At 41.4% G+C, this 27,020-nt stretch overlaps 1 protein-coding gene across 7 annotated transcripts in view; it reads left to right on the plus strand.

Annotated features, from left to right (window-relative positions):
* Nucleotides 1-27,020, plus strand: part of cul2 (cullin 2) — a 74,765-nt gene that overhangs the window by 41,834 nt on the left and 5,911 nt on the right. For 4 of the 7 annotated variants that reach the window (XM_078537582.1, XM_078537575.1, XM_078537588.1 and 1 more), the window contains exons 11-20: nt 946-1,053; nt 3,061-3,120; nt 4,356-4,484; nt 4,752-4,838; nt 6,334-6,489; nt 9,762-9,839; nt 14,818-14,884; nt 20,407-20,613; nt 21,448-21,545; nt 25,798-25,914. In XM_078537582.1, the coding sequence (XP_078393708.1) occupies nt 946-1,053; nt 3,061-3,120; nt 4,356-4,484; nt 4,752-4,838; nt 6,334-6,489; nt 9,762-9,839; nt 14,818-14,884; nt 20,407-20,613; nt 21,448-21,545; nt 25,798-25,914 (1,107 nt within the window). Of the gene's footprint in view, nt 1-945; nt 1,054-3,060; nt 3,121-4,355; nt 4,485-4,751; nt 4,839-6,333; nt 6,490-9,761; nt 9,840-14,817; nt 14,885-20,406; nt 20,614-21,443; nt 21,546-25,797; nt 25,915-27,020 lie in introns of all 7 variants that reach the window. The other 3 variants (XM_078537598.1, XM_078537605.1, XM_078537611.1) reach the window with 2 other exon arrangements.

Here is a 27,020-nt window from a genome sequence, read left to right on the forward strand (position 1 = left end):
GGAAAGTAAGGAAAGAATGAGCAAGACTCGAAGACAAATATACACTAGAATGGCATGAAATTGTGAGACAACCACATGGAAGAAAAGAGAACAGGAGACAGTGAAAGACAAAAAAAAAACTAATTAAACCAATCCAAACTGATTCAAGAAGGCAGCTCACCACCACCTTCTCAAGGGCAACTCGGAATGGGCAATAAATGCTGGCCCAGCCAGCGAAGCCCACGTCCCCTGAATGACCCCACCTCCACCACCCTCTGAGGCAGAGCCCAAAAGTCTCACAACCCTCAGAGAAAAAAAATTCTCACCCAGTGAGCCCAACAGCAAACGTGGGAGAGAAATGGCCTGTAATTAGAGGAGCAGCCCCTTGCAAAATCTCCAACTTCACTTACCTGCCTAAACAGCATTTTGAACAGTGAACACATGGCTTCGGGGGCCACAATCCAGGCCGCTGAGTGGACAAGTCTGCGGTAAAGTGAATGAATCGTGCTAAAGTACGGTTTGTTGGCTTTCAGGGCTATTGGCCAAATAGTAATTTTTCACCTGTGGCCCCAATGGTAAATTTTTGCAGCTCGTTTGACTTTTAGGATTGTCCTCAGCACCTCACGGCCTGATGCCCATGCATTCATTCTTTTCACCAGTGAATAAGAATCGGCAGTGAAGATCCTGACTAATTTACTTGCTGGTTCCTTTCATCCCCGCCAACTGAAAAAGAAAATAAGGGATGGAATCTGGGACTTTACAGGTCTGTGTTGCTAAATGTGATACTATGGATGTATTAGTCGGCCTAGTCAGCCGTTGACGGAATTAGCATTGGTTTCAATCAATCCAATTGCCCGTTCTGTCTAACATTCATTTCAAACTGGACCCCATACAGTTGGCCCTGTATTCCAAATTGAGATTTTAGCTTTTCTCCCAAGATTTACTTTTTTTTGTCTTTTTGATCAGATGCCTACGCAGTTTGTGGAATCTGTTCTTGAAGTTCACAGTAAATTTCTTCAACTCATCAGTTCAGTCCTGAATGGTGATCAGCATTTTATGAGTGCACTTGATAAGGTAAGTTACTTTTAAATAAATCTAAGTTTTTTTTAAGACTTGCTTCTCTGCTTCTTGTGAGCATTACTAGACCTGAAATGTATGATTTTACACTCGGTGAAAAATGTGCATAATTTCTCTGATAGTTTAGAAAACTTTGAACTATTTTAAAACATTTATCTTTCATTTTTTAAGAAGATGACCCTCAGTGGCCTGGGGGCCTGGATTAGGTTAAATGAGCCAGTACATGTCTTGATACTGTTTTATGCTGTACAAAGTAGTAAATGGAGATGAGGTGCTTAGAGTTGCCGACTCTCTCACTTTAGTCATAAAAGGAAAAAGCCGTTCTGAAATTGCATAGAAAATAAAGCATAATAAAGAATCTTTTAAATGTAAAATTTTTAACCTGGTAAATTCAAACACTGACGAGTGCAGTATGGTATAATAGTGCCCTCTATTGGTAGAATATTTTCTCTGTTTAAAAAATATATTGTGCTCCTTGGATTAAATCACAGATCATCTGAATTACAAATGACAACTCTTTGTTAAGTAACCACTTAAATCCTGAATCTTCGGTTCCCCTTACGTCCTTCTTGCTGTCAGCAGGGCCCCAAGGTATATACAGTATTACATATACCTTAGAGTAACACAATGTTGACCCACTATTTTCTCCATGTAACTTAATCTTGTTCAGACCAGTGAGGTGTACTGGGTGGAGGTTAATTGCTGCCTGCCTTACAAGATGGAGAAAATGTAGCCCAAAGTCTTATGTGTTTTTGTATACCAGATAGAGATGGTTATGGATTGGTAGTGGCAGAATCCAGGGATCTGTTCACTTGCTCATCTTGGCCAGGTAAATGATCCATGACATACATAGGAGGAAGGAATCCAAAGGAAGGAATAAAGTAAATAACTGTTGCAAGGTACAAAAGTCAAATTTGCTAGCTCTGTTCTCTATTAGAAAATAACTTGTCCATGCTCCTTGCCAACCTGTTCAACCTGTGAAGTATCTCGAGGTAAGGAGTGCCCTATATTGCAATACCTCTGCAAGGCAAAGTTCTGTGTTTAATCAATGGCCTTGGTTCCACTTGCTGAGAAATCAGGAACTTGCTGCCTGGGGAGTCATGCACATATCAATCTAAGTACTTGACTTTCTGGCACATGGCATCAGGACACCAGGATGCTGTACCTCTGGTTTGCTCCCCTTCCCACCAGTTCTAACTTTGATCCACACTGCTACTGTAGCGCTCCCCAGCTCAGGCTCTCCAAGCCACGAGGACAATTTGTGAGTGTGACACTAGATTACTGCCAGCCCCCCAGCTGTACCTTGTACACCAGGTATTCATTCAGTTGTGTGAATTTCCTTGTTTTCACTAGGGTTTACAACCTGTGCAACTTTTTTGCTGAAGTGAATTTTGTGGTCATCAAAAGAAAGCAGCAATTTTCTACCCACTGTCTAGCATGGTTAAGTGGAGGGGAGTTCTCTTTTCTGAACTTTGCAATGCATTTCCAATCTGAATCTCTGAAGAGTGCTGCACCAGTGAAATTTTTCATTTGTATCCTTATGGCCACAGAGCAAGGTGGCAAATGTTTCATAATTTTTAACAGCAGTGAGTGTTGTGAGCTTGCATGCACCAGGGACTATCTTAAGACTGCCCAAATTAATTCTGTGCAACTTTCTTCCGACCTACAATGTGGCAGAAGGCATTTTCTCTCTCGGAATGAATTAGATTTAGATCTTGGCTCCTGAGATGCAAGAGTAGAGTGCTTGCCCCAGTGTACCCTCTAGCAGCAACTTTTTGAGGATGAACGAGAAGGCTGTCTTCCCCTTTATGCCATTTTTCCTCCTGAAGACATTTGATTTTCTTCACCGAGTTTGGTGGAGCACTCACCTATTCCTCCTTCTGTGTGCTGTTTCTGAAAATGTACTTAGCATGGTTGTAATCTGATTGGCAAATTAGAACAATGGAAAATTACAATGTTGCCAACTTGTTGAAATACTGTTTGAGAGGTTTTTATTTGTTATAGGCCCTAACGTCAGTAGTAAACTATCGCGAGCCTAAATCTTCCTGCAAGGCTCCAGAGTTGGTAAGTACGGCAAATATAAATGACCACAATGTTTCTGTCCTCTTCTCACACTGACATTGAACTAATGCTCTGGACCAATATTGGCAGATTTAGGCATGCTGACTTATCTTGTAAACAAACTTCTCAAAATAAGCTAAAAGCAAAACACTAAAGATGCTGAAACTCTGAAACAAAACCAGAAAGTGCTGGAAACATTCAGCAGGTCAGGGAGCATCTGTGAAAGCAGACCGGTTAACAATTCAGTTGGGGACCCTTCTTCAAGCCCCATCATTTTCTGGTTTTGTTTCTCTCAAAGTACATTGCAGCATCACTTTTACCACAAAATCAAGTTAGACTTCAATTACACTGGAATTTGCCTTTGGCCTCCCCAGTCTTTTCATGGTTTAAAAGCACAGTTTTACTGCTATAGATACCAGGAAGACACTATTTTGAATCCTTAGTGAATTGATTTCATGGAATCGTAGGAATTTATGGCATATAAACCAATTCAGCCCACTGTGTCTGTGCTGGGCGAAAAAGAGCTATCCAGTCTAATCCCACTTTCCAGCTCTTGGTCTGTAGCCACGTCAAGCGCCGATCCAAGTACTTTTAAATGCAATGCGTGTTTCTGCCTGGCCCACCCCTTCAAGCAGTGTGTTCCAGACCCCCATCTCCCTCCGGGTGAAAAGGTTTCTCCTCAACTTCCCTTTAACTCTTCTCCCAATTACTTTAAATCTCTGCCCCCTGGTTATTGACCTCTCTGCTAAGGAAAATGGGTCCTTACTATCCCTTATAATTTTACACGCACATCTCTGTCAAAGCCACTAGGGAACAGAGTAATTAGACAGGTTTCCTGCCATGATCTCTTTCTAGAGACATTTTCTGATAACTGCTTATTTCAGAGATGGGGATAGGATCGCACATAGCAGTAATGTTGCCTCTTTTTCCACCCTCGCTGTCAAAGTTGCCTTTGGTATTCACTCTTTGGGCTCACATATGAATATGCACTTACAGAAGTTACCAATGGGCTAACGCACCGATAGAAATGGAAAATGAACCACTGTCTTCAGAACAGAAGAGGAAAGAATGGGAATGAAATCTGAGTCTGTTTTCTGTTGCCTTGAACTTGAGTTAAGCAATAATGTGGATGGAACCAAATTAATGCAGAGAATATAATATGAAAATTGTGAATCAATGGTAATTACTTGATCCCTGTTGGAAAAATAATAGGTTTCTTAATCTAATTTTTGTTGCAGCTAGCTAAATACTGTGACAATCTATTAAAGAAGTCAGCAAAAGGAATGACAGAAAATGAAGTTGAGGACAAACTGACCAGCTTCATCACAGTCTTCAAGTACATTGATGATAAGGATGTCTTTCAGAAGGTAAATAGAAGTCCTCTCTGATTATGACAGAACTAGGCAGCATTTTAAAACATTTGACGTTCTTTTAGCTTGAACTTCTTTGATTACAGCTAAGCTATTGCAATTAAGTGCAGAAACTATTCTTGTTTTAATATGTGAATAATTAAACGGTACTCATGCATTGTGAAGTCATGTGATCTTCAAAGCAATTGAATTGCAATTTCTCACATTTATGTTCAGGTGCCACTCTGAATCCAAGTTTTCTATTTACTTTTTCTCCAACCTCAGTTCTATGCCAGAATGCTGGCGAAGCGATTAATACACGGTCTTTCTATGTCCATGGATTCTGAAGAAGCTATGATCAATAAGCTCAAGGTTCGTAACATGTCCTTAAGAATAAATAAAAGCACGACCCCTTTTCAAATGTAGTTCTTTAAACACACACAATATGTAATTAAGAATTTAGTAACTAACCAAAAGCAGATGGTTGTACTTTTCAGTACTACTTAAAATAGAGCTTAACTTTTTCCAATGGGGGAGGGTAAGCCTGTGAACCCAAATGAATTCTGAAGGAAAACCGTAACCATACGGTGAGTAAACATGTATGTTGAATTATGAAATGTTGCACAATTGTGATTTATTTAACCGTTGGCCCTAAAAATTGTATTTTTCCTTAATTAAGTTATAAGCTGATCTTTAAATGTTGGCAAGGTTATTGTGATTCTAACATTAAATTTAATTTTGCAGCACAGTACGACAAAAATAATTGGCTGACTGGAAAAAATAGAGCAAGGCCAGTCACTTACAACTAGCTTAAATCTGTAAAATGTGGAAAAAGTGAAACTGAATAATATGTTCCAGAATAGCATATCCTTTAAGCACCTCAACTGAACATTCTGAAAATGTGCAAACATTGTTTAGAAAACTATTAGCAAATTAGGTATTTATGATTTTTTTGCTTGCACTAAATTTGCCTTAAGTTATATACTGTATTTCTTTTTATCGTTTTCATAGCTTAAATATTATTGAAAAAAAATCACTGATCTTCAGAAAATGTCATCTGCAGAGTTCGATGCTTTCATTAAAAAAAATGACCATAACTAGTTATTTTAGGGAAGTGCCAGTGGGGGGAAAAAATGTTAAATATGGTAAAGTCATGAATGTTTAAATCATATTAAAAATCAAGGCAAATTTATGGGCGGGATTTTTCAGATGGCGAGGTTTTGTGCCCGACCACTCAGGGGATCGCATCCCCACTGATCACAGCAGTCCCACAGCCACTTAACATTTTGACAAGTATTAATTTGCTGGAGGTGGGACTTCCACCCTCATGCAGGCAGAAGTCCCTCCTCAGAGAGCTGCTGGTTAATCTGATTGGCCAATAGCTTTGTAGCCCCAGCAGAGCCAATGGCAACAGTGGCCAAGACTAGGACTACAAGCAATCCCCAAATTCTAAGTACAGGACCAGGCAAGTGCAGGGTGGTCTCACAGCAGGGGAGGTGAGGCCTGGGAGGTGTGGGGGTCTTGATGGAGAGACTGTGGGGGAGGGGGCATCTGATGTGGAAAGGGAGTCCTTGAGGGAGGCACCCCCCCTCCTCCTCCCTGAACAGGATGACCTGCTGAGCTTCCCCCACACACACACACACACACACACACACCCACCCCCCACCCCTCATAAAATTGCAGACAGGTTGGGGACAGGCAGGAATTTTATGGGCCTAAGAGCCTGCCAGTGCGGGACTGTAAAATTCTGCCCTTTATATATGTCTTTGCAAAAGTCTTAAATATTCTTGTGGTTGTGGTAGCACACAGCTCTGAGGTAATAGCAATATTTTTCTGTGCCATAATAAATGTTATTCTTTCTATGCAGCAAGCCTGTGGATACGAGTTCACCAGCAAGCTTCACAGGATGTACACTGATATGAATGTCAGTGCTGACCTAAACAACAAATTTACAGCCACTTTTTTAAGGCAACAGGACACTGTAATAGATCTTGGGATCAGTTTTCAGATCTATGTGCTTCAGGTAGGTTGGATCACCGCTTAACTCTAACCAAGCACCCTAGCCCTCACTTTATCCTTTTCTGATTAAACTACAACCATTTGTTAAAGCCCATACAGGTGATTCTAGAATAGCAAGCGTACGAAAGACGCTCAAATGTATCCCCATACATGTTTGTGAAGCAAGGTTTCCCATGGCATGTTTCAAGAAGTTTTCACCATGTGGGAACTAAAAACTTGGAGAGGACAAATGTGTGGTAACCAGGTGTTACTGCAGTTGCAACACTGAGGTGAAGATTTTTGTGACATGACATACATTCTTTTGAAAGCATTCTGAAAAGAATTCTGTTAAACACGGTATTAATTGGAAAAGTTAATTTGGTAACTTTGTCAGTACTTTATTTAATAAATGCTTGTAAAGTGGTATGTTTAAGATTATTAGTTTGAGTTCGATTACCTCAGTGCAAATGAGATGTCATTTTTTTTGAAGCTTCCTGGTCTGCACAGCTTAGTTGTGCTTGATTGCATTCACTTATGGAGTTGGCAAGTGATTGATTTAATTTTAAATAGGCCAACTTTCAGCTTTTTAAAAACTTGTTCCAATACTTGCAAAAATATCCTTTTGACTTTTTAACACCTTTCACTTGTGTATTAATACACATGAATCCCTTTGTGATCAAACAGATTTCAACATGAAACGTGGGTGCTGCCCAAAGGGACATCAAATCCTGATTGCCTAACTCATGGTATAGAAATCTCTGCTCTGTGACTGAAATTGACCAGCAACCAACTTTGTTTCTTTGCTGAAGATATGTAGTGGCCAATTAGCAGATAATGTATTTTGTAAAAGACTAACCAAAAGCAGAAAAATTGCCACTCATTCTGGAGGGTCAAATTGAGGGAACTCCTGCATTATTCATCATTTTATAACTATTTGAGAGATGTCACAGATGATCCTGGTGATTTTTGCATTCTTAACCTATTGTTTTTCTTGGCCTCGCTAATGTTAATTGACATTGGTTTCATTTCCATTTTCTTTAAAATAAGCTTAATAAGATGCTCGATAAATGTAAATTGTTTTTTTAGTTATTACGGCTAACTAGTTAATAACTATACCATAAGACATAGGAGCAGAAATCAGGCCATTCGGCCCATCGAGTCTGCTCCGCCATTCAATCATGGCTGATAAACTTCTCAATCCCATTCTCCTGCCTTCTCCCCATAACCTTTGATCCCTTGACCAATCAAGAACCTATCTATCTTGGTCTTAAATACACTCAATGACCTGGCCTCCACAGCCTTCTGTGGCAATGAATTCCATAGATTCACCACTCTCTGGCTAAAGAAGTTTCTCCTCATCTCTGTTCTAAAAGGTCTTCCCTTTACTCTGAAGCTGTGCCCTCGGGTCCTAGTCTCTCCTACTAATGGAAACATCTTCCCCACGTCCACTCTATCCAAGCCTTTCATTCTGTAAGTTTCAATCAGATCCCCCCCCTCATCCTTCTAAACTCCATCAAGTATAGACCCAGAGTCCTCAAACGTTCCTCATATGTTAAGCCTTTCATTCCTGGGATCGTTCTCGTGAACCTCCTCTGGACCCTCTCCGGGGCCAACACATCCTTCCTGAGATACGGGGCCCAAAATTGCTCACAATATTCTAAATGTGGTCTGACCAGAGCCTTATAAACCTTCAGCAGCACATCCCTGCTTTTATATTCTAGTCCTCTCAAAATAAATGCCAACATTGCATTTGCCTTCTTAACTACTGACTCAACCTGCAAGTTAACCTTAAGAGAATCCTGGACTAGGACTCCCAAGTCCCTTTGCACTCCAGATTTATACACTCATTGTAGAGGTAGAAGGCCACAGATTCAGGGAATGTATGATACAAAAATCTCCTGTGATATGTACTGAAGACAGTTCAGAGCTACAGGGCTATAATATAGTACCAAGAGGACTAGGTTGTGAGAAAAACCTGGAAAAGCTTAGGTTTTTCAGCCTTGAAAGGTGGTAATTGAGTGGATACCTCAGATGTGTATATATATGATAGTAAGTAGTATATTTTTAAAAAGAACCTGAAAACGAATTAAAATTAATCTTTGACTGTAGAACAAAGGGCAGAGATTTAAAACGTTGAAAACCTGTTCAGGTCTTTTTTTAAATTCATTCGTGGGATGTGGGCATCACTGGCTAGGCCAGCATTTACTGCCCTTCCCTATTTGCCCCTGAGAAGGTAGTGATGAGCTGCCTTTTTGAACTGCTGCAGTCCATGTGGTGTCTATAGGTACATGCACAGTGCTGTTAGGGAGGGAGTTCCAGGATTCTGACGCTGCGACAGTGAAGGAACAACGTTATATTTCCAAGTCAGGATGGTGAGTGGCTTGGAGGGGATCTTGTAGGTAGTGGTGTTCCCATGTGTCTGCTTCCCTTGTCCTTCTAAATGGTGGTGGTCAGGGGTTTGGAAAATGCTGTGTCAGGAGACTTGGTGTGTTCCCGCAGTGCACCTTGTAGATGGTACACACTGCTGCCACTGTGCATTGATGATGGAGGGAGTGAATGTTTGTGGAAGGGGTGCCAATCAAGCAGGCTGCTTTGTCCTGGATGGTGTCAAGCTTCTTGAATGTTGTTGGGGCTGCACTCATCCAAGCAAGTGGAGAGTATTCCACTACTGACTTGTGCCATGTAGATGGCAGACAGGCTTTGGGGAGTCAGGAGGTGAGTTACTCATCGCAGGATTCCTAGCTTCTGACCTGCTCTTGTAGCCACAATAATTATGTAGCTAGTCCAGTTCAGTATCTGGTCAATGGTAATGCCCAGGATGTCGATAGTGGGGAATTCAGCGATGATAATGCCATTGAATGTCAAGGAACGATGGTTGGATTCTCTCCTGTTGGAGATGGTCATTGCCCAGCACTTGTGTGGTGTGAATGTTACTTGCAACTTGTCAGGCCAAGCCTTGTTATTGTCCAGGTCTTGCTGCATTTGGACATGGACTGCTTGTAACTGATGCAACAAAGTTGTTATGCGCACACTAAAATAGACTTCTGGGTTGGATAGTAGAGTCATTTGAAAAATTGATTGCTGTGCTGGGAGCTACAGGGCCTTTCTGGTTGGATGACTTATGATCTGAATGGCTTTCCTCGTCCCTGTCTATATGGTGAATTTATTCAATTTTGACTCGTAATACTAGATGGAATTCAGTCACCCATTTTAAGTACTTGAAAATTAATCTAAAATTTGGCATTTACTTGCTGTTTTTGATGTATAAATCTTATTTTATGATATTAATTATTTCAGGCTGGTGCATGGCCTCTGACTCAAGCACCTTCATCAACGTTTGCCATTCCACAAGAACTGGAAAAGAGCGTACAGATGGTAGGTTAGTAGGTGGCGCCTCCTTTGAAATTTCAAGGATGAAGTTAAATTGACACATATTTTAGATACTATAGAATCTCATGTGTGATTGTTCATGCAATTTTAAGTCAGTAATATATATGCTGCTAAGCTTGTCCTGTTAAGGCCACTGCTCAAAATAGGTCACACGTGAAGGGGTGCTGTGAAAGCAAACTTGTTAAGTTTCTACAGTGTATCCTGGACATTGCACATGCTTGCAGCTCTGGGTGTGTCAGTGGCGGGGAGAATATTGAGGCCAATGCTAGTGGCATTTTTAAACCAACAGCTCTGTTTTGGCTGGTATCAGGTCCCTTCAGTTTTACAGCTGCAGTCATTCCAGGTAAGTGGTGAGTATCCCATCACACTTCTGACTTACGCTTTCTAGATGGTGCAGTCTTTGGGAAGTGGTCAGGAAATGAGTCACTCATTTCAGAATGTCTAGCCTCTGCTTCTGTAGCCAGAGTGTTAAAATGGCTGAATCAGTCAAGTTTCTGGTGACCCCAAGATGGTGGGAGTAATCAACAATGTTTGACTTTTTATTGAGGCTTATTATTTCCATTAAAGCATCTATGTGTATATAAATATATGTATATATTACTTCGATTTGTCCAATTACTGCCTTAGGCTGGCAGGGGCTGCTTTGTCATTGGGAGGTGTTGGGAATGGAACCGAGTGTTGGAATTATCAGTGATCTGTCTCATTCCTAATCTTACCCTGAAAGAATGGTCATTGATGAAAAAGGTGAAACTGGTTGGGCTGAGGCCTCAATGTTGCCAGGCTGCAATTCTTTTCCTCTAACCATTTTTATTTATGTACAAATGATTTCGGCTGCCGAAGAGCTTTCCCATTGACCTCAGTTTTGTGAGAGTTCCTTTACATGATCCAAGATGCAGCATATATGTTGAGGATGGCTATTCTCACCTCCCCTGTGACATTCAGCTCTTATGCCAATGTCTGGGTCTAGTTTGGGGTGGGTCAAACAGTACCCAAACTGTGTGTCCATCAGCTAGTTATTTGTGAGTAGGCATTGCTTGATGGCAGTATTGATAATGCCTTCCAAGACTTCACTCATGATCGAAATGAAGCTAACGGGACACTGATTGATTGGCCAGCTTAGATTTATTTCGGATAGGATACATCTGAGCAATCGTCCACAGTAGCAGGTAAATGCCAGTTGCATGTCTGAACTGAAATAACTTGGCTAGGGAAGCAGGTGGCTCTGGTGCACAGGTCTTTAGCACGACAGCTGGATGGGCTAATGTGTCCAATGCAGTCTGCTGTTTAATGTCAATTGGAATAAACTGAATTGGCTGGACATCAACATCTATGATGCTGGGAGTCTCAGGAAAACGTCAAATAGAATTGTTCAATCAACAGTTTTGGCTGAAGATGCCTGCAAACATTTCAGCCTTATCTTCTGCACTTGTGCTGGGTCCACCATTGTTGAAGACGGGGATGTTGATGGATGTTAATTGCTTGAGCACCCATTATTTGGTGGAGTGCTTTGTTTTGTTGATATGACTGATTAGCTCTAACTATGCCCTGTTGCTTTTGGTGTTTAGCCTCATTTTAAGAAATGTCTGATGCTGATTCTAGCATGCCCGTTTTAATTCCCATTTTGGCTAAATTTGGTCTCCTAGGTTGATGGTGGTGGATGTTATAAGTACAAAACTTATAAGATTGTTTTGGGACTGCCTCTTTAATTTAGGTTAAAATGGCAATAGGGGTAATGTGACCAGGATTCTGCCTGACTACAAACCCGGGTGGTTTGGATGTTAAGGGGGGTTGGTTTGAGGGTATCTTACTGGGAAGAAGGTGCTTCACCTGATATTCACACCTGACTGTTGGTATCCGAGTCTCACAGGGAGATGTTAGGAATGTCAGATTTTATAAATGGTTATACATAAAACTATCTATTTAATTCCATGATTGAATGGAGTTAGGGATTTAGAAGATAGTTTCTTCTCAGCATTTCAGCAAAATCAGCATTTCTACTTGGATACAAGACCCATGTAATTTGCATCGCCTTTGAGAGGGGAACGGGCCATAGAAAGCCATTGTAGTTTCTGCTTACAGGGTTTTCTTAAGATCTCACTGAATCTCATAGGTCAGTCTGCAAGAATCTGAGAGGGAGGGCGAGAACAGAGGAATAGAAGCATCCGGTATCTCTCATTCACCACACAGAATGCAGTTGGGAGCTCACACTCTGAAGTAACCATGTTCATGAGGATTTAAACGAGGCTGGGAGATTTGCCTAGCTTTGGCTAGAGAGAAGAACCTCCAGGCTAAGCCTCACAGTATAAGTCAGTTTGGGGATTAGAAGTTATCTGACTAGAGGAGGGGATAAGAAGCAAGCCATCAGGAGCTGCGAATAGCTTTGGACTGGTCCCTAGAGAATGCAGTGTCCGTTTAAGGGGCAGAGTAAAGTACAGCCATTGAGGGGGATTTTCATCATGTTAAATGGGGAAACTTTTCTGTAGAGTACAAGTTGCCGACTGAAATAGCGTTTAGTCAGTGTTGCTTTTAGTTTGTCACCATAAATGTCTTAAAACTTGAAATCTTGTGTGATCCTTCCAGTCAGTCACTGGAAATTCAAAGACCTTCTTAAAAGCTAACTGTCTGTACAGAGATTGTTACATTGAAGAGTGAGGGATGTGTCAAGCCATGAATTGTCAAATGATATTAGTATGCAATTCTGCTGCTGTTCGTGGAACAGAGCACTTCATGGATGTTCAGTTTGGGCTGCTAGATGTATCCTTAGTCTTTTGGTGTGTACCACTTAGCACAACAATTTTGCCCTTAAACAGCGGAGGATATCCGCATTGCACAGTTGAGGCTTTGTGTTAAAAGCACTGTGAAGTGATCACTCGTATCAAAGCTGTCTCTTCAGTTTGATGAATGTGGCATTAAGTATGTTACTCCCTTTCTCTATTTCACCTGATGCAAACCCAGCCTGGCACCTGAGGGTATGGCCAGCTCTGTCAGGAAATGGTAGGTGAAGAAGAGCAGGAGATTTCTTTGGCCATGCTTGACCATGAGACTTAACAAGGTCTGCAGTTGCTATTAAGGATTCCTATCAGTGCACCTACAACTCTAATGGGTCTATCCTGACAATAAAACATACCCATTGATGAACATAGACGTGTCTTAGCTTATACATTGCAGTCTTCAAAATTCAGCCCACTGTATATCACATCCTTCCTCCACTCATCATCTGCGGCAGGATCGTTAACCAAGGCCCTACGCTTGGCGGTTTTCTTGCTAAACCTATCTGCTCTGCTACATCTCATCTCACCTTCAGAAATCTCCTAAATATTTTCCTTCCTGTACCTGTGTTCAGTCAGTTCCCTTACACTTGAAAATTCCAGCCCCTTATGTGAAGCTCCCTGGCATTTAGAGTCATAGAACGGAATTTTATGGCCCCGTCATGACGGGGGTGGGGCCGTAAAAGGCGCCAAGCCATTCAAAAGTCCATTGACTTCAGCAGGACAGTAAAATCCCACCGGTGTAAAATTCCACCCATAGAGCCTAACAGCATAGAGGGGAGCCTCTTAACCCACTGTGCCAATGCAGGCTCTTTAGTCCCACAGAGCTGCTCTTTCCCCATAACTTTGCAATGTTTTCTTTTTGAGTGTATATCCAAACCTCTTTTGAAAGTTGCTATTGAATCTGCTTTCACCACCCTTTAAGGCAATTAATTCCAGATCATCCAGAATGCTGCATAAAATAAATTCTTCTAATCTCCAGTCTGAATCTTTTGCTTCACCTAGCTACTGCCAGTGGATCGTTTTTCCTTATTTACTTCATTAAAACTCTTCATAATTTTGAACACAGCCATTAATCTCCCCTTAATCTTCTCTGCTGTAAAGAGAACAAACTAGTTTCTCCAGTCTCTCCACACAACTGAAGCCCCTTATCTCTAGGGCTGTCTGGTAAATCTCCTCTGTACTGTTTCTGAGGCCTTGACACCCTTTCTAAAGTGTGCCACCTAGTGTTGTATGCAGTATACAGAGGCCTAACCAGTGATTTTAAAAGTTTTATCATAACTTCCTTGGTTTTGTACTCTGTGCCTCTATAAAGCAAGGATCCTATATGCATTTTGATAACTATGTCAACTTGTGTATACCCTTTTAAAAATGTGCCATTTAGTTTATATTGACTCTCTTCATTCTTCCTTCCAAAATTCATAATTTTGTAAGATTTAAGGTTGCACATGCCATAAATACTGGCAACCAGAGAAGAAACTATTCAGTTATGAAAATACATGAGAAACAAAGAGACAGAGGTAATCATAGCAAAGGGGGCTAAGAGTTAAATTGTGTAGGAATTTTACAATGTTTTCATGCCATTGTAGTAGTATGGATATAGATTCTGATGCTATTAATGGCTATTGGACATGAAGAACCATACAGTATATGCATATTGTAGTTAATAATTTCATCGACTTCCATGGTCTGACCCCCCCCCACCCCTCAATGCAATTATGTGCTGAATAATTAGGACTATTTTGGGGGGGTGGGGTTTTGAAGTGATCTTAATCCCCAATTTATAACCTCTTTTTAAAAAAACTAAATGCTTGAGATATTTTGTATGTTAAATTTGGCAGTAGATCTGCTTGGCATTATCGTGATTTCAGTAATGGATATTCTGTGACACTGATATTGTTTGGACTCCGACTCCTCCTTAAGGTAAAACGCTATTTTTTTTAAAAAGAATCACCAAGGTTACTGAAGCAAGCTTTTGACCTCCAGGTACTTAACATTGCAGAACTTGCTTGCAAACCAGTAGGTATTGGATTTTCTTAAGCCCTTTCTTAAAAGTCTGTTTCTCTTAAGATTTGTTATTGAAATTATGTAATCATCTCTAAGTTTCCATTACACTAGTACAGAATCTTTGGAAAATATAATCAAAGAAAATTTTTGAAATGTTTTGTCTAATGTGATCAATTTTCCCCTTGCAGTTTGAACTGTTTTACAACCAGCACTTCAGTGGTAGAAAACTTACTTGGCTGCACTACCTATGTACAGGTAAGCTCGTTAATAACAATACATCAAACTCTCCATAATGTCCTCTGTTCTCCCCTCCTCAGAAAAGAAAGTATTTATGGATGTCTGAGGAATTCTGCTTTGCAGTCTCCGGATGTGTCTCTTTCAGTTATAATATACTTGCATAAATCAGAACTGAAGCAAAACTTGCACAGTTTTGTGGGGTGAGAACATTGGTGTCCCTTAGCTATTTCTGTACAATTATAAGTTACTCATCACTTGCAATAGGACACTTGAGCCACTGGTATTGGAAAAATTAAGTATTTGGGAATTTTGGAAAGGCTTTGTTTCCCACAAAGAGGCAACTTTGCAATGTAATTTTCACTTTTTCCTGCATATCTATTTTTTCCTCATTCATGGCAAACCTGATCAGTGTGCATTTTGTCCTTTTAAAGAAATCATTTTATGGGATGTGGGCATCGCTGGCTAGATCAGTATTTATTGCCCATCCCCGTAATTATCCTTGAGACAGTGGTGGTGAGCTGCCTTCCTGAAACACTGCAGTCGTGTACTGTAAATACGCTGAGAGTGCTGTTAGGGAGGGAGTTCCAGGATTTTGACCCAGCGACAGTGAAGGAACGGCGATATATTTCCAAGTCAGAATGGTGAGTGTCTTGGAGGGGAGCTTCCCGATGGTGGTGCTCCCATGTGTCTGCTGCCCTTGTCCTTCTAGATGGTAGAGGTAGTGGGTTTGGAAGGTGCTGTGTAAGGAGCCTTGGTGAGTTCCTGCAGTGCATCTTGTAGATGGTGTACACTGCTGCCACTGAGAGTCAATGGTGGTGGGAGTGAAAGTTTGTGGGTGGGGTGTCACTCAAGTGGGCTGCTTTGTCCTGGACGGTGTCAAGCTTCGCGTGTTGTTGGAGCTGCACTTATCCAGGCAAGTGGAGAGTATTCCATCACACTTCTGACTTGTGCCTTGTAGATGGTGGACAGGCTTTAGGGAGTCAGGAGATCAGCTACTCACCACAGGATTTCTAGCTTCTGACCTGCTCTTGTAGCCATAGTATTTATATGGCTAGTCCTGTTCAGTTTCTGATCAACAGTAACCCCAGGATATGGATAGTAGGTGTTTAAGCGATGGTAATGCCATTGAATGTCGAGGGGGCGATGGCCAGATTCTCTCTCTTGTTGGAGATGGTTATTGCCTGGCACTTATGTTGTGCGAATATTACTTGGCACTTGACAAGCCAGGCCTGGATATTGTTCAGGTCTTGCTGCATTTGGACATGGACTGCTTCAGTATATGAGGAGTCGCGAATGGTGCTGAACATCCCCACTTCTGACCTTATCGTGGAAGGAAGGTCATTGATGAAGCAGCTGAAGATGGTTGGGCCTAGGGCACTACCCTGAGAAACTCCTGCAGTGATGTCCTGGAGCTGAGATGATGGACCTCCAACAACCACAACCATCTTCCTTTCGTGCTCGGTACGACTCCAACCAGTGAAGAGGTTTCCCCCTGATTCCCATTGACTTCAGTTTTGCTAGGGCTCCTTGATGCTACTCCCAGTCAAATGCTGGCTTGATGTCAAGAGCAGTCACACTCACCTCACCTTTGGAGTTCAGCTCTTTCGTCCATGTTTGAAAAAAGGCTGTAATGAGGTCAGGAGCTGAGTGGCCCTGGCGGAACCCAAACTGAGCATCAGTGAGCAGGTTATTGCTAAGCAAATGCCGCTTGATAACACTGTTGATGACCCTTCCATCACGTTACTGAAGATTGAGAGTAGATTGATGGGGCAGTATTTGGCTGGGTTGGATTTGTCTTGCTTTTCGTGTGCAGGGCATACCTGGGCAATTTTCCACATTGCCTGGTAGATGCCAGTATTATAGCTGTACTGGAACTTCTTGGCTAGGGTTGCAGCATGTTCAGGACCATAAATCTTCAGTACTATTGCCGGAATATTGTCATGCCCCATAGCCTTTGCAGTTTCTAGTGCCTTGAGATGTTTCTTGATATCACGTGGAGTGAATCTAATTGGCTGAAGACTGGCACCTGTGATGCTGAGGACCTCCGGAGGAGACCGAGATGAATCATCTGCTCGGCACTTCTGGCTGAAGAATGTTGCAAAAGCTTCAGCCTTGTCTTTTGCACGGATGTGCTGGGCTCCCCGATCACTGATCTTGAGGATATTTGTGGAGCCGGCTCCTCCAGTGAGTTGTTTAATTGTCCTCCATTCATGACTGGATGTGGAAGGACTGCAGAGCTTAGATCTGATCTGTTGTTTGAGGAATCGCTTAGCTCTGTCTTTCGCTGGCTGCTTATGCCGTTTGGTGCGCAAGTAGTCCTGTGTTGTAGCTTCACCAGGTTGACACCCCATTTTTAGGTATGCCTGGTGCTGCTTCTGGCATGCCCTCCTGCACTCGTCCGTGAACCAGGGTTGGTCCCCTGGCTCAATGGTAATGGTAGAGTGGGGGATATGGCAGGCCATGAGGTTACAGGTTGTGGTTGACTACAATTCTGCTGCTGCTGATGGCCCACAGCACCTCATGGATGCCCAGTGTTGAGTTGCTAGATCTGTTCGAAATCTATCCCATTTAGCACGGTGGTAGTGCCACACGACACAATGGATCGTATCCTCCATGTGAAGGCAGGACTTCATCTCCACAAGGACTGTGCCACGCTCTCTCCTACCGATACTGTCATGGACAGATGCTTCTGCAGCAGGCAGGTTGGTGAGAATGAGGTCAAGCATGTTTTTCCCTCATGTTGGTTCCCTCACCACCTGCTGCAGACCCAGTCTAGCAGCTATGTGCTTTAGGACTCAGCCAGTTCGGTCTGTGGTGGTGCTACCGAGCCACTCTTGATGATGTACGTTGAAGTGTCCCGCCCAGAGTGAATTCTCTGCCCCTGCCACCCTCAGTGCTTCCTCCAAGTGGTGTTCAATATGGAGAAGTACTGATTCATCAAGTATGGGGAGGCGGCATGTGGTAATCAGCAGGAGGTTTCCTTGCCCATGCTTGACCTGATGCCATGAGCCTTTATGGGGCCCAGAGTCGATGTTGAGGACTCCCAGGGAAACTCCCTCCCGACTGTATACCACTGTGCCGCCACTTCTGCTGAGCTTGTCCTGCCTATGGGCCAGGACATACCCAAAAATGGTGATAGTGGTGTCTGGGACATTTTGTGTAAGGTATGATTCCGTGAGGATGACTATGTCAGGCTGTTGCTTGACTAGTCTGTGAGACAGCTCTCCAAATTTTGGCACAAGCCCCCAGATGTTACTAAGGAGGACTTTGCAGGGTCAACAGGACTGAGTTTGCCATTGTCATTTCCAGTGCCTAGGTTGGTCCATCCGGTTTCATCCTTTTTTATGGCTTTTTAGCGGTTTGATCCAACTGAGTGGCTTGCTAGACCATTTCAGAGAGCATTTAAGAGTCAGCTACACTGTTGGAGACCTGGAGTCGCATGTAGGCCAGATCAGGTAAGGATGGCAGATTTCTGACCCTAAAGGACATTAGTGAACCAGATGAGTTTTTAACGATAATCGAGAATAGTTTTATGGTCATCGTTAGACTCTTAATTCCAGATTTTTTAAAAATTGAATTCAAATTCCACCCCCTGCCATGATGGGCCTCAAACCCTGGTTCCCAAAGCATTACCCTGCATCTTTGGATTACCAGTTCACTACGCCACCGCCTCCAATCGAGGTTTTAAATTGCCGATACAGTAATAAAATACTGCAGATGCTGGAAATCTTAAATAAAGACAGAAGTTGATGCTGTATAAACAGAAAATGCTGGAAATACTCGGCAGTTCTTACACCATCTTTGGAGAGAGAAGCAGAGTTTGGGCAAAACAGAGTTTCACCGAAATGTTAACTCTGGTTCCCTGCACAGATGCAGTCTGACCTGCAGGGTATTTCCAGCATTTTCTGGTTTCAGTTAGTAATTGTCAAAGTTGACAGATTCATTTTAACATCGTACTGGGGAAGGAAAGAATATTCCTTGTCACTGTCTCAACTGTGCATGAAAATGTGAGGTTTCAGCAAAGTAATGTCCAGCTTAAGCCACCTTTGCCTTTGGCATGTTCCAAAAATAATGGTCTGTTGGAAAGTTATTATGCTTTAAAATATGTTTTTCTATTAATTCTTGATTTTCTAAGTTTCCAATAATTATTGGAACACAAATCTCAGATGTGAAACCTGAGAACCATAACAAAAACTGAACTTGGAAATTAATAAAATAATTAATTTTTTGGCATAATTGTTCACTTCCTAGAACAATTTGGAGAGAGGCTAAGATTATGGGAACAAATGCTATATTTGTAAAACTATAAGTAACATTTCAGCTTCTCCCGGTGACTCTTAGATAAATGTATAGGTGTCAGAAAGATCTTGAGATTGGTATAGGGGCTGTACTGAGCTAGCTAGCTGCCACCGAGTTACTTTAGGAGTGCATCACTTGTTTTCAGTTTCCCTGAGCTAGGGAGTTTGGCAGGCCACAGCGTCCTTGATGCCTGCTGGAAAATGCATGTTTGTGGTTGTGATTCCTTCACGGTCAGTTAGCATGTTAACATAGACATGAGATTGTACAAGGCACTGGTTCAGCCCCAGCTGCATTATTATGTACCGTTCAGTTCACCATGCCACAGTGAAAGATGATTATACTTGGATTGGCTACTGGGATGCGTGCACTGGAGAATTGAGAGCCTCAGGGACAATCCTACTGAGATACTCTGGCTATAGAAAAATTAAATGCCAATGATATGTTTTAACAAGTGGACGGGTATCCAATCTTAAAAGGGGAATGGTGAATGGACAGTTTCATTTTAACTACTTAGCACAAACTGACAATAGTCACGTTTAAGCCTTGTCTCAGGAAGTATATCTTCACACAAAACATAATTAATGCCTGGTATGGTCTTCTGAATTGAATAGTGGAGACACAAACTCAATCATTCAAGAGGCAGTTAAATGAGGTGTTGGGGGAACCGGTGATTTCTATGGATGGATCAGCTAGATTGGCCTTTCCTCATCTGTACTCATGTTTGCAATCTTTAAATATGGTGTATATATATGGAATTACCTACCCATCAACATAGTGGGGCAAATAGATTTGGCTTGTTCAAGAAGAAACTGGTAGAAAGAGAGCTATGTGAGAGAGAATTTTTTTTTTATTCATTCACGGAATATGTGCGTCACTGGCTAGGCCAAGATTTATTGTCCATCCCTAATTGCCCTTGAGAAGGTGGTGGTCACCTGCCTTCTTGAGCCGCTCCAGTCCCTGTGGCGTAGGTAATGTACAACAAATATCATTTCTATGTTCTTGTATGTCAAAAATTCAGTTAATCGTGTATTAATATATCTGTTGATTTCTAGTTCTACCACTCAGTTCAATTACAGTGATAGCTTCACAGTTTTCTGTTTTTAATTCGAATAACCAGATGGCATTGGAATGTATTTTAATGCAACTGTTTCTCAGAATGTGAAAACTTTTAAAATACAATGCTTGTACATTTTACCTGTTTTTTTTTTTTCTCCTGTGTTTTTTTTCTTGTGGGGAAAAAGGTGAAGTAAAAATGAACTATTTATCCAAGCCTTATGTAGCTATGGTTACTACATACCAAATGGCAGTGCTGCTGGCATTTAACAACAGTGAAATAGTCACTTACAAGGAGCTCCAAGACAGCACACAGATGAATGAAAAAGAACTTACCAAAACCATTAAATCCTTACTTGATGTAAAAATGATCAACCATGATTCAAACAAGGCAAGTATGTTGATGAAATGGGGATAACACTTTCATTTGATATAGTTTATTACTTTTTCCTGCTTTAATACTGATTTGGAAGAATTAATGTATAGTTAATTCTTCTGATGTATTTGAAGTGCCGGAAATATTTAGCAGTGTGTGCAACATGTGAAACCTGAGAACAATAACAAAAACTGATCTTGGAAAATAATAAAATACTTATTTTCTTGGCTTAATTGTTCACTTCCGAGGACAATTTGGAGAGGGGCTAAGATTATGGGAACAAGTGCTATATTTGTAAAACTACAAGAAACATTTCAGCTTCGCCCAGTGACTCTACGATAAATGCATAGGTGTCTGGAAGATCTTGAGTTTGGTATAGAGGTTGTACTGAGTTAGCTGATTGCCACCGTGTTACCTTAGGAGTGCTTCACTTGTCCTTGGCTAGGGAGTCTGTCAGGGCATGGCATCCAAGATTTCTATTCTTAATTATTCCTTGACCCCTGCTGGAAAATGCACGTTTGTGGTTGTAATTCCTTCATGGTCAGTTAGTATGTTAACATTTGCTATCTCAGCTCAAACAGAAAAACAGGACTTGTATGAGAAAGAGGAAGGAAAATCAACATTTAAATTCTGAGTTAAAGGTTTAGAAAAAATAAATGAAATAAGTCACCAGATCAACAAATTATTTCATAATAAGTCAGATGTCCATGTAAGAGCGCAGGTAGATCTTGTAGTATCTCAGGCACAATATGATACTTGACTTGATGCAAATCAGGGGAAAATGAATTGCACTCAGGTTGCCTGTTGTTTTAGAAAGTCATGATTGTATGTGTGTTTTCCTCTCTGCAGGAAGATGTTGACTTGGATTCAGTTTTCTCTTTAAATATGGGTTTCAGCAGTAAAAGAACAAAATTTAAAATTACAACTTCCATGCAGAAAGATACACCACAGGTAAGAGGTTTATTTTCTTGACTAATCATCTTTATAAAACTAGTTATTTTCTGGTTGAAATGAGTCATCGAAAAGAAAGTACTCTATTTCCACTTCAGTTCTGTTTAATCTTAGATTTTATTTTATAGAATCGTAAAATGGTACAGCAAGGTCCCGTTCGGCCCAACAGGCTTTTAGTAGTTAACAGTTGCTCAAGTTAATCTTGTAGCCCTGTAATTTTTTTTCCAAGTATTTATCCAATTCGTTTTACAAAGTTACGATTTGAGTCTGCCTCCACCACCCTTTCAGGTAGTGCAATCCAGATCAGAACATGTTGTGTAAAATAAAAAAATTGTTGCTTTGATCCTTTTGTTAATCACCTGAAACATGTGTCCTTTGTTTATTGACCCTTCTGCTACTGGAAACAGTTTGTCCTTATTTACTGAATCAAAACTCTTGTCATTTTTCCTACCAGAATCCCTAGAGGTACCCAGAATTGAATGCTAGTTGAGACCTAACCAGTAGTTTCTGAAATTTTAGCATGACTTCTTTATTTTTATATTCAATGCCTCAATTAAGAAAGCTAAGTATTTTGTATGTTTTTTTTAAGCAACCTTCTCAACTTGTCCTACCGCCTCCAATGATTGTGTAAATACACCCCAGTGTCACTGTTCTGAACTGCCTTTAAAATTTTACTATTTAGTTCATATTGGGCTGTAACTTCCGAGCTCCAAGGCAGTGTAACTGGGGAGCACCCCAAATATGTACTAAGGAACACCCTCCCACCTGTGCAACGTCTCGGGTAAGGTTTTCATGGCAATTGCCTTGTAAGTGCAAACTTCCCTTGGCCCTGCACTGGGAACCATCCGAAAATGCGATTTAAATCGCAAAATTCGGATGGTCCTGACTGAGTTACATCAATAGTTGGAATAAGTTAGAAGGATTAAAACCACTTATAAGTTCTGGGTAACTATTGTACAGACCCATACCAACCCCACCATGGGATTCCTCCCACCCTGCCCTAACTCCGAACTTTCACCATCTCCACCCCGGGGCCAAATCCAACCCCCTCCGAGGCACAATCTGACCTGACATCCACCCGCGCACCCCCCCACCCCCCAGTCTCCAAAATCCTACCCACTTACACACTTGCCTTCTCCCTGGCGTGTCAGGGATTAATCAGAGATCATCAACATGATTTTATTAGGGGAAATTCATGTCTTACTAATTTAATCAAATTTTTTGAGGAAGTAACAAGGAGGATTGATGAGGGTAGTGCAGTGGATGTTGTCTACATGGATTTTAGTAAGGCATTTGATAAGGTCCCATACAATAGATTGATCAGAAAAGTAAAAGCCCATGGGATACAGGGGAATGTGATGATTTGGATTCAAAATTGGCTCAGTGACAGGAAACAAAGGGTCGATGGATGTTTTTGCGAATGGAAAACGGTTTCCATTGGTGTTCCACTGGGCTCAGTGTTTGGTTCCTTGTTGTTTGTTGTATATATTAATGATTTACTTAAATGTGGGTGACATGATTGGGAAATTTGCAGATGATAGAAAAATTGGTTGTGTAGTTGATAGTGAGGAGGATAGCTGTTGCATCCAGAATGATAGCGACGGCTTGGTTGAATCAGCAGAAAAGCGGCAAATGGAATTCAATCCAGAGAAGTGTGAGATAATGCGTTTGGGGAGGGCAAACAAAGTTGGGGAATGCAGAATGAATGCAAGGATATTGAGAGGGGTAGAGAAAGTGAAAGACCTTGATGTGCATGTCCACAGGTTCCTGAAGGTGGCTGGACAGATGGATAAGGCAGTAAAGAGAGCCTATGGAATGCTGTCCTTTATTGGACGAGATATAGAATACAAAAGCAGGAATGTAATGATGGAACTGTATAAAATGCTGGTTAGGTTACATTTGGAATTTTGTGTACCATTCTGGTCGCCACATTACAGAAAGGACATAATTGCTCTGGAGAGAGTACGGAAGAGATTTACAAGAATGTTGCTAGGGCTTGAAAATTGTAGCTATGAGGAAAAATTGAATGGACTGGAGTTGTTTTCCCTGGAACTGAGGAGGCAGAGGGGTGGCCTGATTGAGGTATACAAGAGTATGAAGGGCCAAGATAGTGTAGACAGGGATGCCCTGTTTCCCCTAGGAGAGAGGTCAATTACCAGAGGGCACAGATTTAAGGTGATTGGTAGAAGGATTAGAGGGGACATGAGGAAAAACCTCTTCACCCAGAGGGTGGTGGGTGTTTGGAATTCACTGCCTGGTTTGGTGGTGGAGGCAGAAACCCTCAACTCATTTAAAAGGCACCTGGATCTGCACCTAAAGTGCTGTAACCTGCAAGGCTACAGACTGGGTGCTTGAAGATGGGATTAAAATGGGCAGCTAGTTTTTTTTTAAATTTTTCGGCCGGCGTAGACACGATGGGCTGAATGGCCTCTTTCATTGCTGTAACTTTTCTATGGTTCTGTGGTTCAAAGGACCTCTTTAATCTTGGCTGGACCTTTAATTTACTTGGTTTACAGCAGCTAATGCTGTAAAACAAAAAGGGGGCGTAGCCTCCTTACACCCAACTGATCTGTCCTCCACGCTAGGCCTCCGGGACGTGCTCCAATGCCCAGATCTCACCCGGCCTGAGTCGGAAGGTCGGGTGAGAGAGGATCGAAAAAAAATTCAGGTAAGAAAGTAGGAGTGGAGTGGCAACCTGACTTGGATTGCCACTCCGCAGAAGTTCAGGCCCATTACTTTCACATGTTTTTCCTTCCAAAGTCTAACCACTTCTCGCTTTTTTGCATTATATTTCGTCTGCCGTGTGTCTGTTCCTTTCACCAATCTGTCTATATCCTGCTGAAATCTGTTACTATCCACCTCATAGTTCACTACATTTCTGAGTTTCGTACCATCTGCAAACTTTGAAATTCTACCTTGTATATTCAAGCCCAGGTCACTAATAAATATCAAAAAGAGCAATGGTGGGCCTAATACTAACCTAACCTGTCGGGTGCACCACTGCACACTTCTCTCCACTCTGAAAGACAACTGTTTACCACTACTCTCTGCTTTCTGTCTTCTAGCTAATTTCTGGGGGGAAATCTGGTGTGTATTGTGTCCAAATGATTTGGCTTTTTATTCTTAATCATTTACACCTCTAGTGAAAGCTGCAGCAAATGGCTAGTGTGTTTATATGTGTGCCTGTAGTGCATTGTTTGTAGCTTGTTTTCAGACAATTAAAATTAAGCCTCTAGTTTATTTCTGGTCTCCAATTCTGCATTTGTCTGCAACATGGAAGCTGGATCATTGAAGAAGAAAAAATGTTGCAGTCGTTTCATTTATTGAGGTGACTATATCATAATTGGACTAGCTCTGATCTTTTAAATTGAGTTTATTTCAGATCTAAAAAGTACTGTAAAAAATGCACAAATGGCTGACTTGAGAGACTAGGGAAATCAGATGTTCATAACTGCAACCTGCTCTTATATATAATCTCATGGATAAGAATACATCATTATTCCAAATTCATGAGTAATTAGCCACAGAACTCTTAAAAGTAATGAAGAAAAATCTTAGGATTATTGGCCAGCTTTCCAGCTGGGGGTCTAGAACCAAGGGGCACATTCCCAGAATAAGGAGCAGGTCATTTAGGACTGAGATAAGGAGGAATTTCTTCACTCAGAGGGTGGCAAATCTTTGGAATCCTCTGCCCCAGAGGGCTCTGAAGGCACAGTCATTGAGTATGTTCAAGACTGAGATCGATAGGTTTCTACATATGAAAAACAAGAAGGGATACAGGAATAGTGCAAGAAAATAGTGTTGAAGTCGATCAGCCATGATCTCATTGAATATGGAGCAGGCTCAAAGGGCTGAATGGCCTACTCCTGCTCCTATTTCTTATAGAATTTTCAGGACTGGAAGCAGGCAATATGTAGCACTGAACAATTATCAGATGGCAGAAAAATAAACATCTGTTCTTTAATTGCAGCATATAGGGAACAAAACTGGTGAGTTTAGTTTCTGTTCACAAAACAAAAGTGAAGGTAACTTATATGAGCTTTTCTGTTTTTGATTTCTGTTGTACTAACTACTACTAAGCTCTTTGGCTAGTTTAAGAAATGCACTGTTTTGTTTCTTTATTCACTAAGTACAGCTGTATGCAATATTTTTATATATAAGTGTACATAGCTAAAGCACAAAGCATAGCTCACATCAAAGCTCTGTTGAAACAGTCATGTTGGGTTTCTAGTTCTTGCTTCATTGCTTTCAGGAGATGGAACAAACTAGAAGTGCAGTCGATGAGGACAGGAAAATGTATCTGCAGGCTGCTATAGTCCGCATCATGAAAGCACGTAAAGTGCTCCGACACAATGCACTTATTCAAGAGGTAAAACATTCTTTTTAGGTGACCAAAGTGTTAGCGAAACATAAGATTTGTTTTATGTATAAAACAAATTGAAGATATTTGAAATAAGAAGATATTTGACCTCTGTAAATTGAAATGCATTACTCCTAGGGGGCCACATAAATGGAATGTCGTCTTTCACTTGAATCTAGACCAGGCTGATTGGGGGAAAGTTTCCTCTTTCTCTACTGGCTCTTAAAAGTTCATGTGAAATTAATTTAAGCAGTCTCAGCTGAGTTCCTAGTAGGCACACAGCTCATAAGTAGTTTAGGAAATTGGATTAAAAGCACATTGTAAGGCTGAATAAAAGAACTTAGATATTTATCTAACCTGCCCTAAATCCACCAGGGAGTGCTTGATGACTGGGTGACAAATGTAGGACAAGTGTTCCATTCCACAATACTGACATCCTTTGCCTTGGGTACATAAATTGATATGCCCACCCACAAAAATCTTCAACAGGAACACTGTACTGCTCTAATGCTCCTATTCTATCAGGTAAGCATAGAGCAACTGTGTGTGGTTTCTGATAGCTGCAATGGATAGATTCAGATGGACGTGATGATTATGAAGGTGGACCTCGTGCCATCACTTTGTGTTCTGTACTAATAAAATATAGTACCTCTCTCAAGGTAATCGCAAGTGACTTGTTCTTAATTCCTGATGCCCTGTGCATAATGGTTCTGAAGTTACAAACTCCATGAAGAGTCCAGTATAATTTTCTCAGAGATAGTAACCTTGTTTATGTTTTTCATTAATGCTCAAGTTATTCCTTTTGAGAAAGGAAACTTAATTATGATTTAGTTGCAAAACTGTTCTAGATTTCCCCCAGTTTCCTCTTCTGCCTGTTCTATTGGTGCCAGATATCCAAGCAAGCTAGCTCACTGTTCACCCTTTATTATGCCGCTCTAACCTGTGTCAGGGTGGTGTGTAGTATAGCTGCAGGTGACTCATTAGCCCAAATCGTTCGGTCTCCTGATCGCCAGAGAATGGACGTATATCTGAAGATGCACGTTGGAACCCTATTTAAGTCCTGACACACAGACCTAAGTGGGAATTGCCCATCGGCAGTTTCACCTTCTGCGAAT

This window comes from Cetorhinus maximus, chromosome 3 (genome assembly GCF_964194155.1).
Source record: "Cetorhinus maximus chromosome 3, sCetMax3.hap1.1, whole genome shotgun sequence".
NCBI classification, from domain to species: domain Eukaryota; kingdom Metazoa; phylum Chordata; class Chondrichthyes; order Lamniformes; family Cetorhinidae; genus Cetorhinus; species Cetorhinus maximus.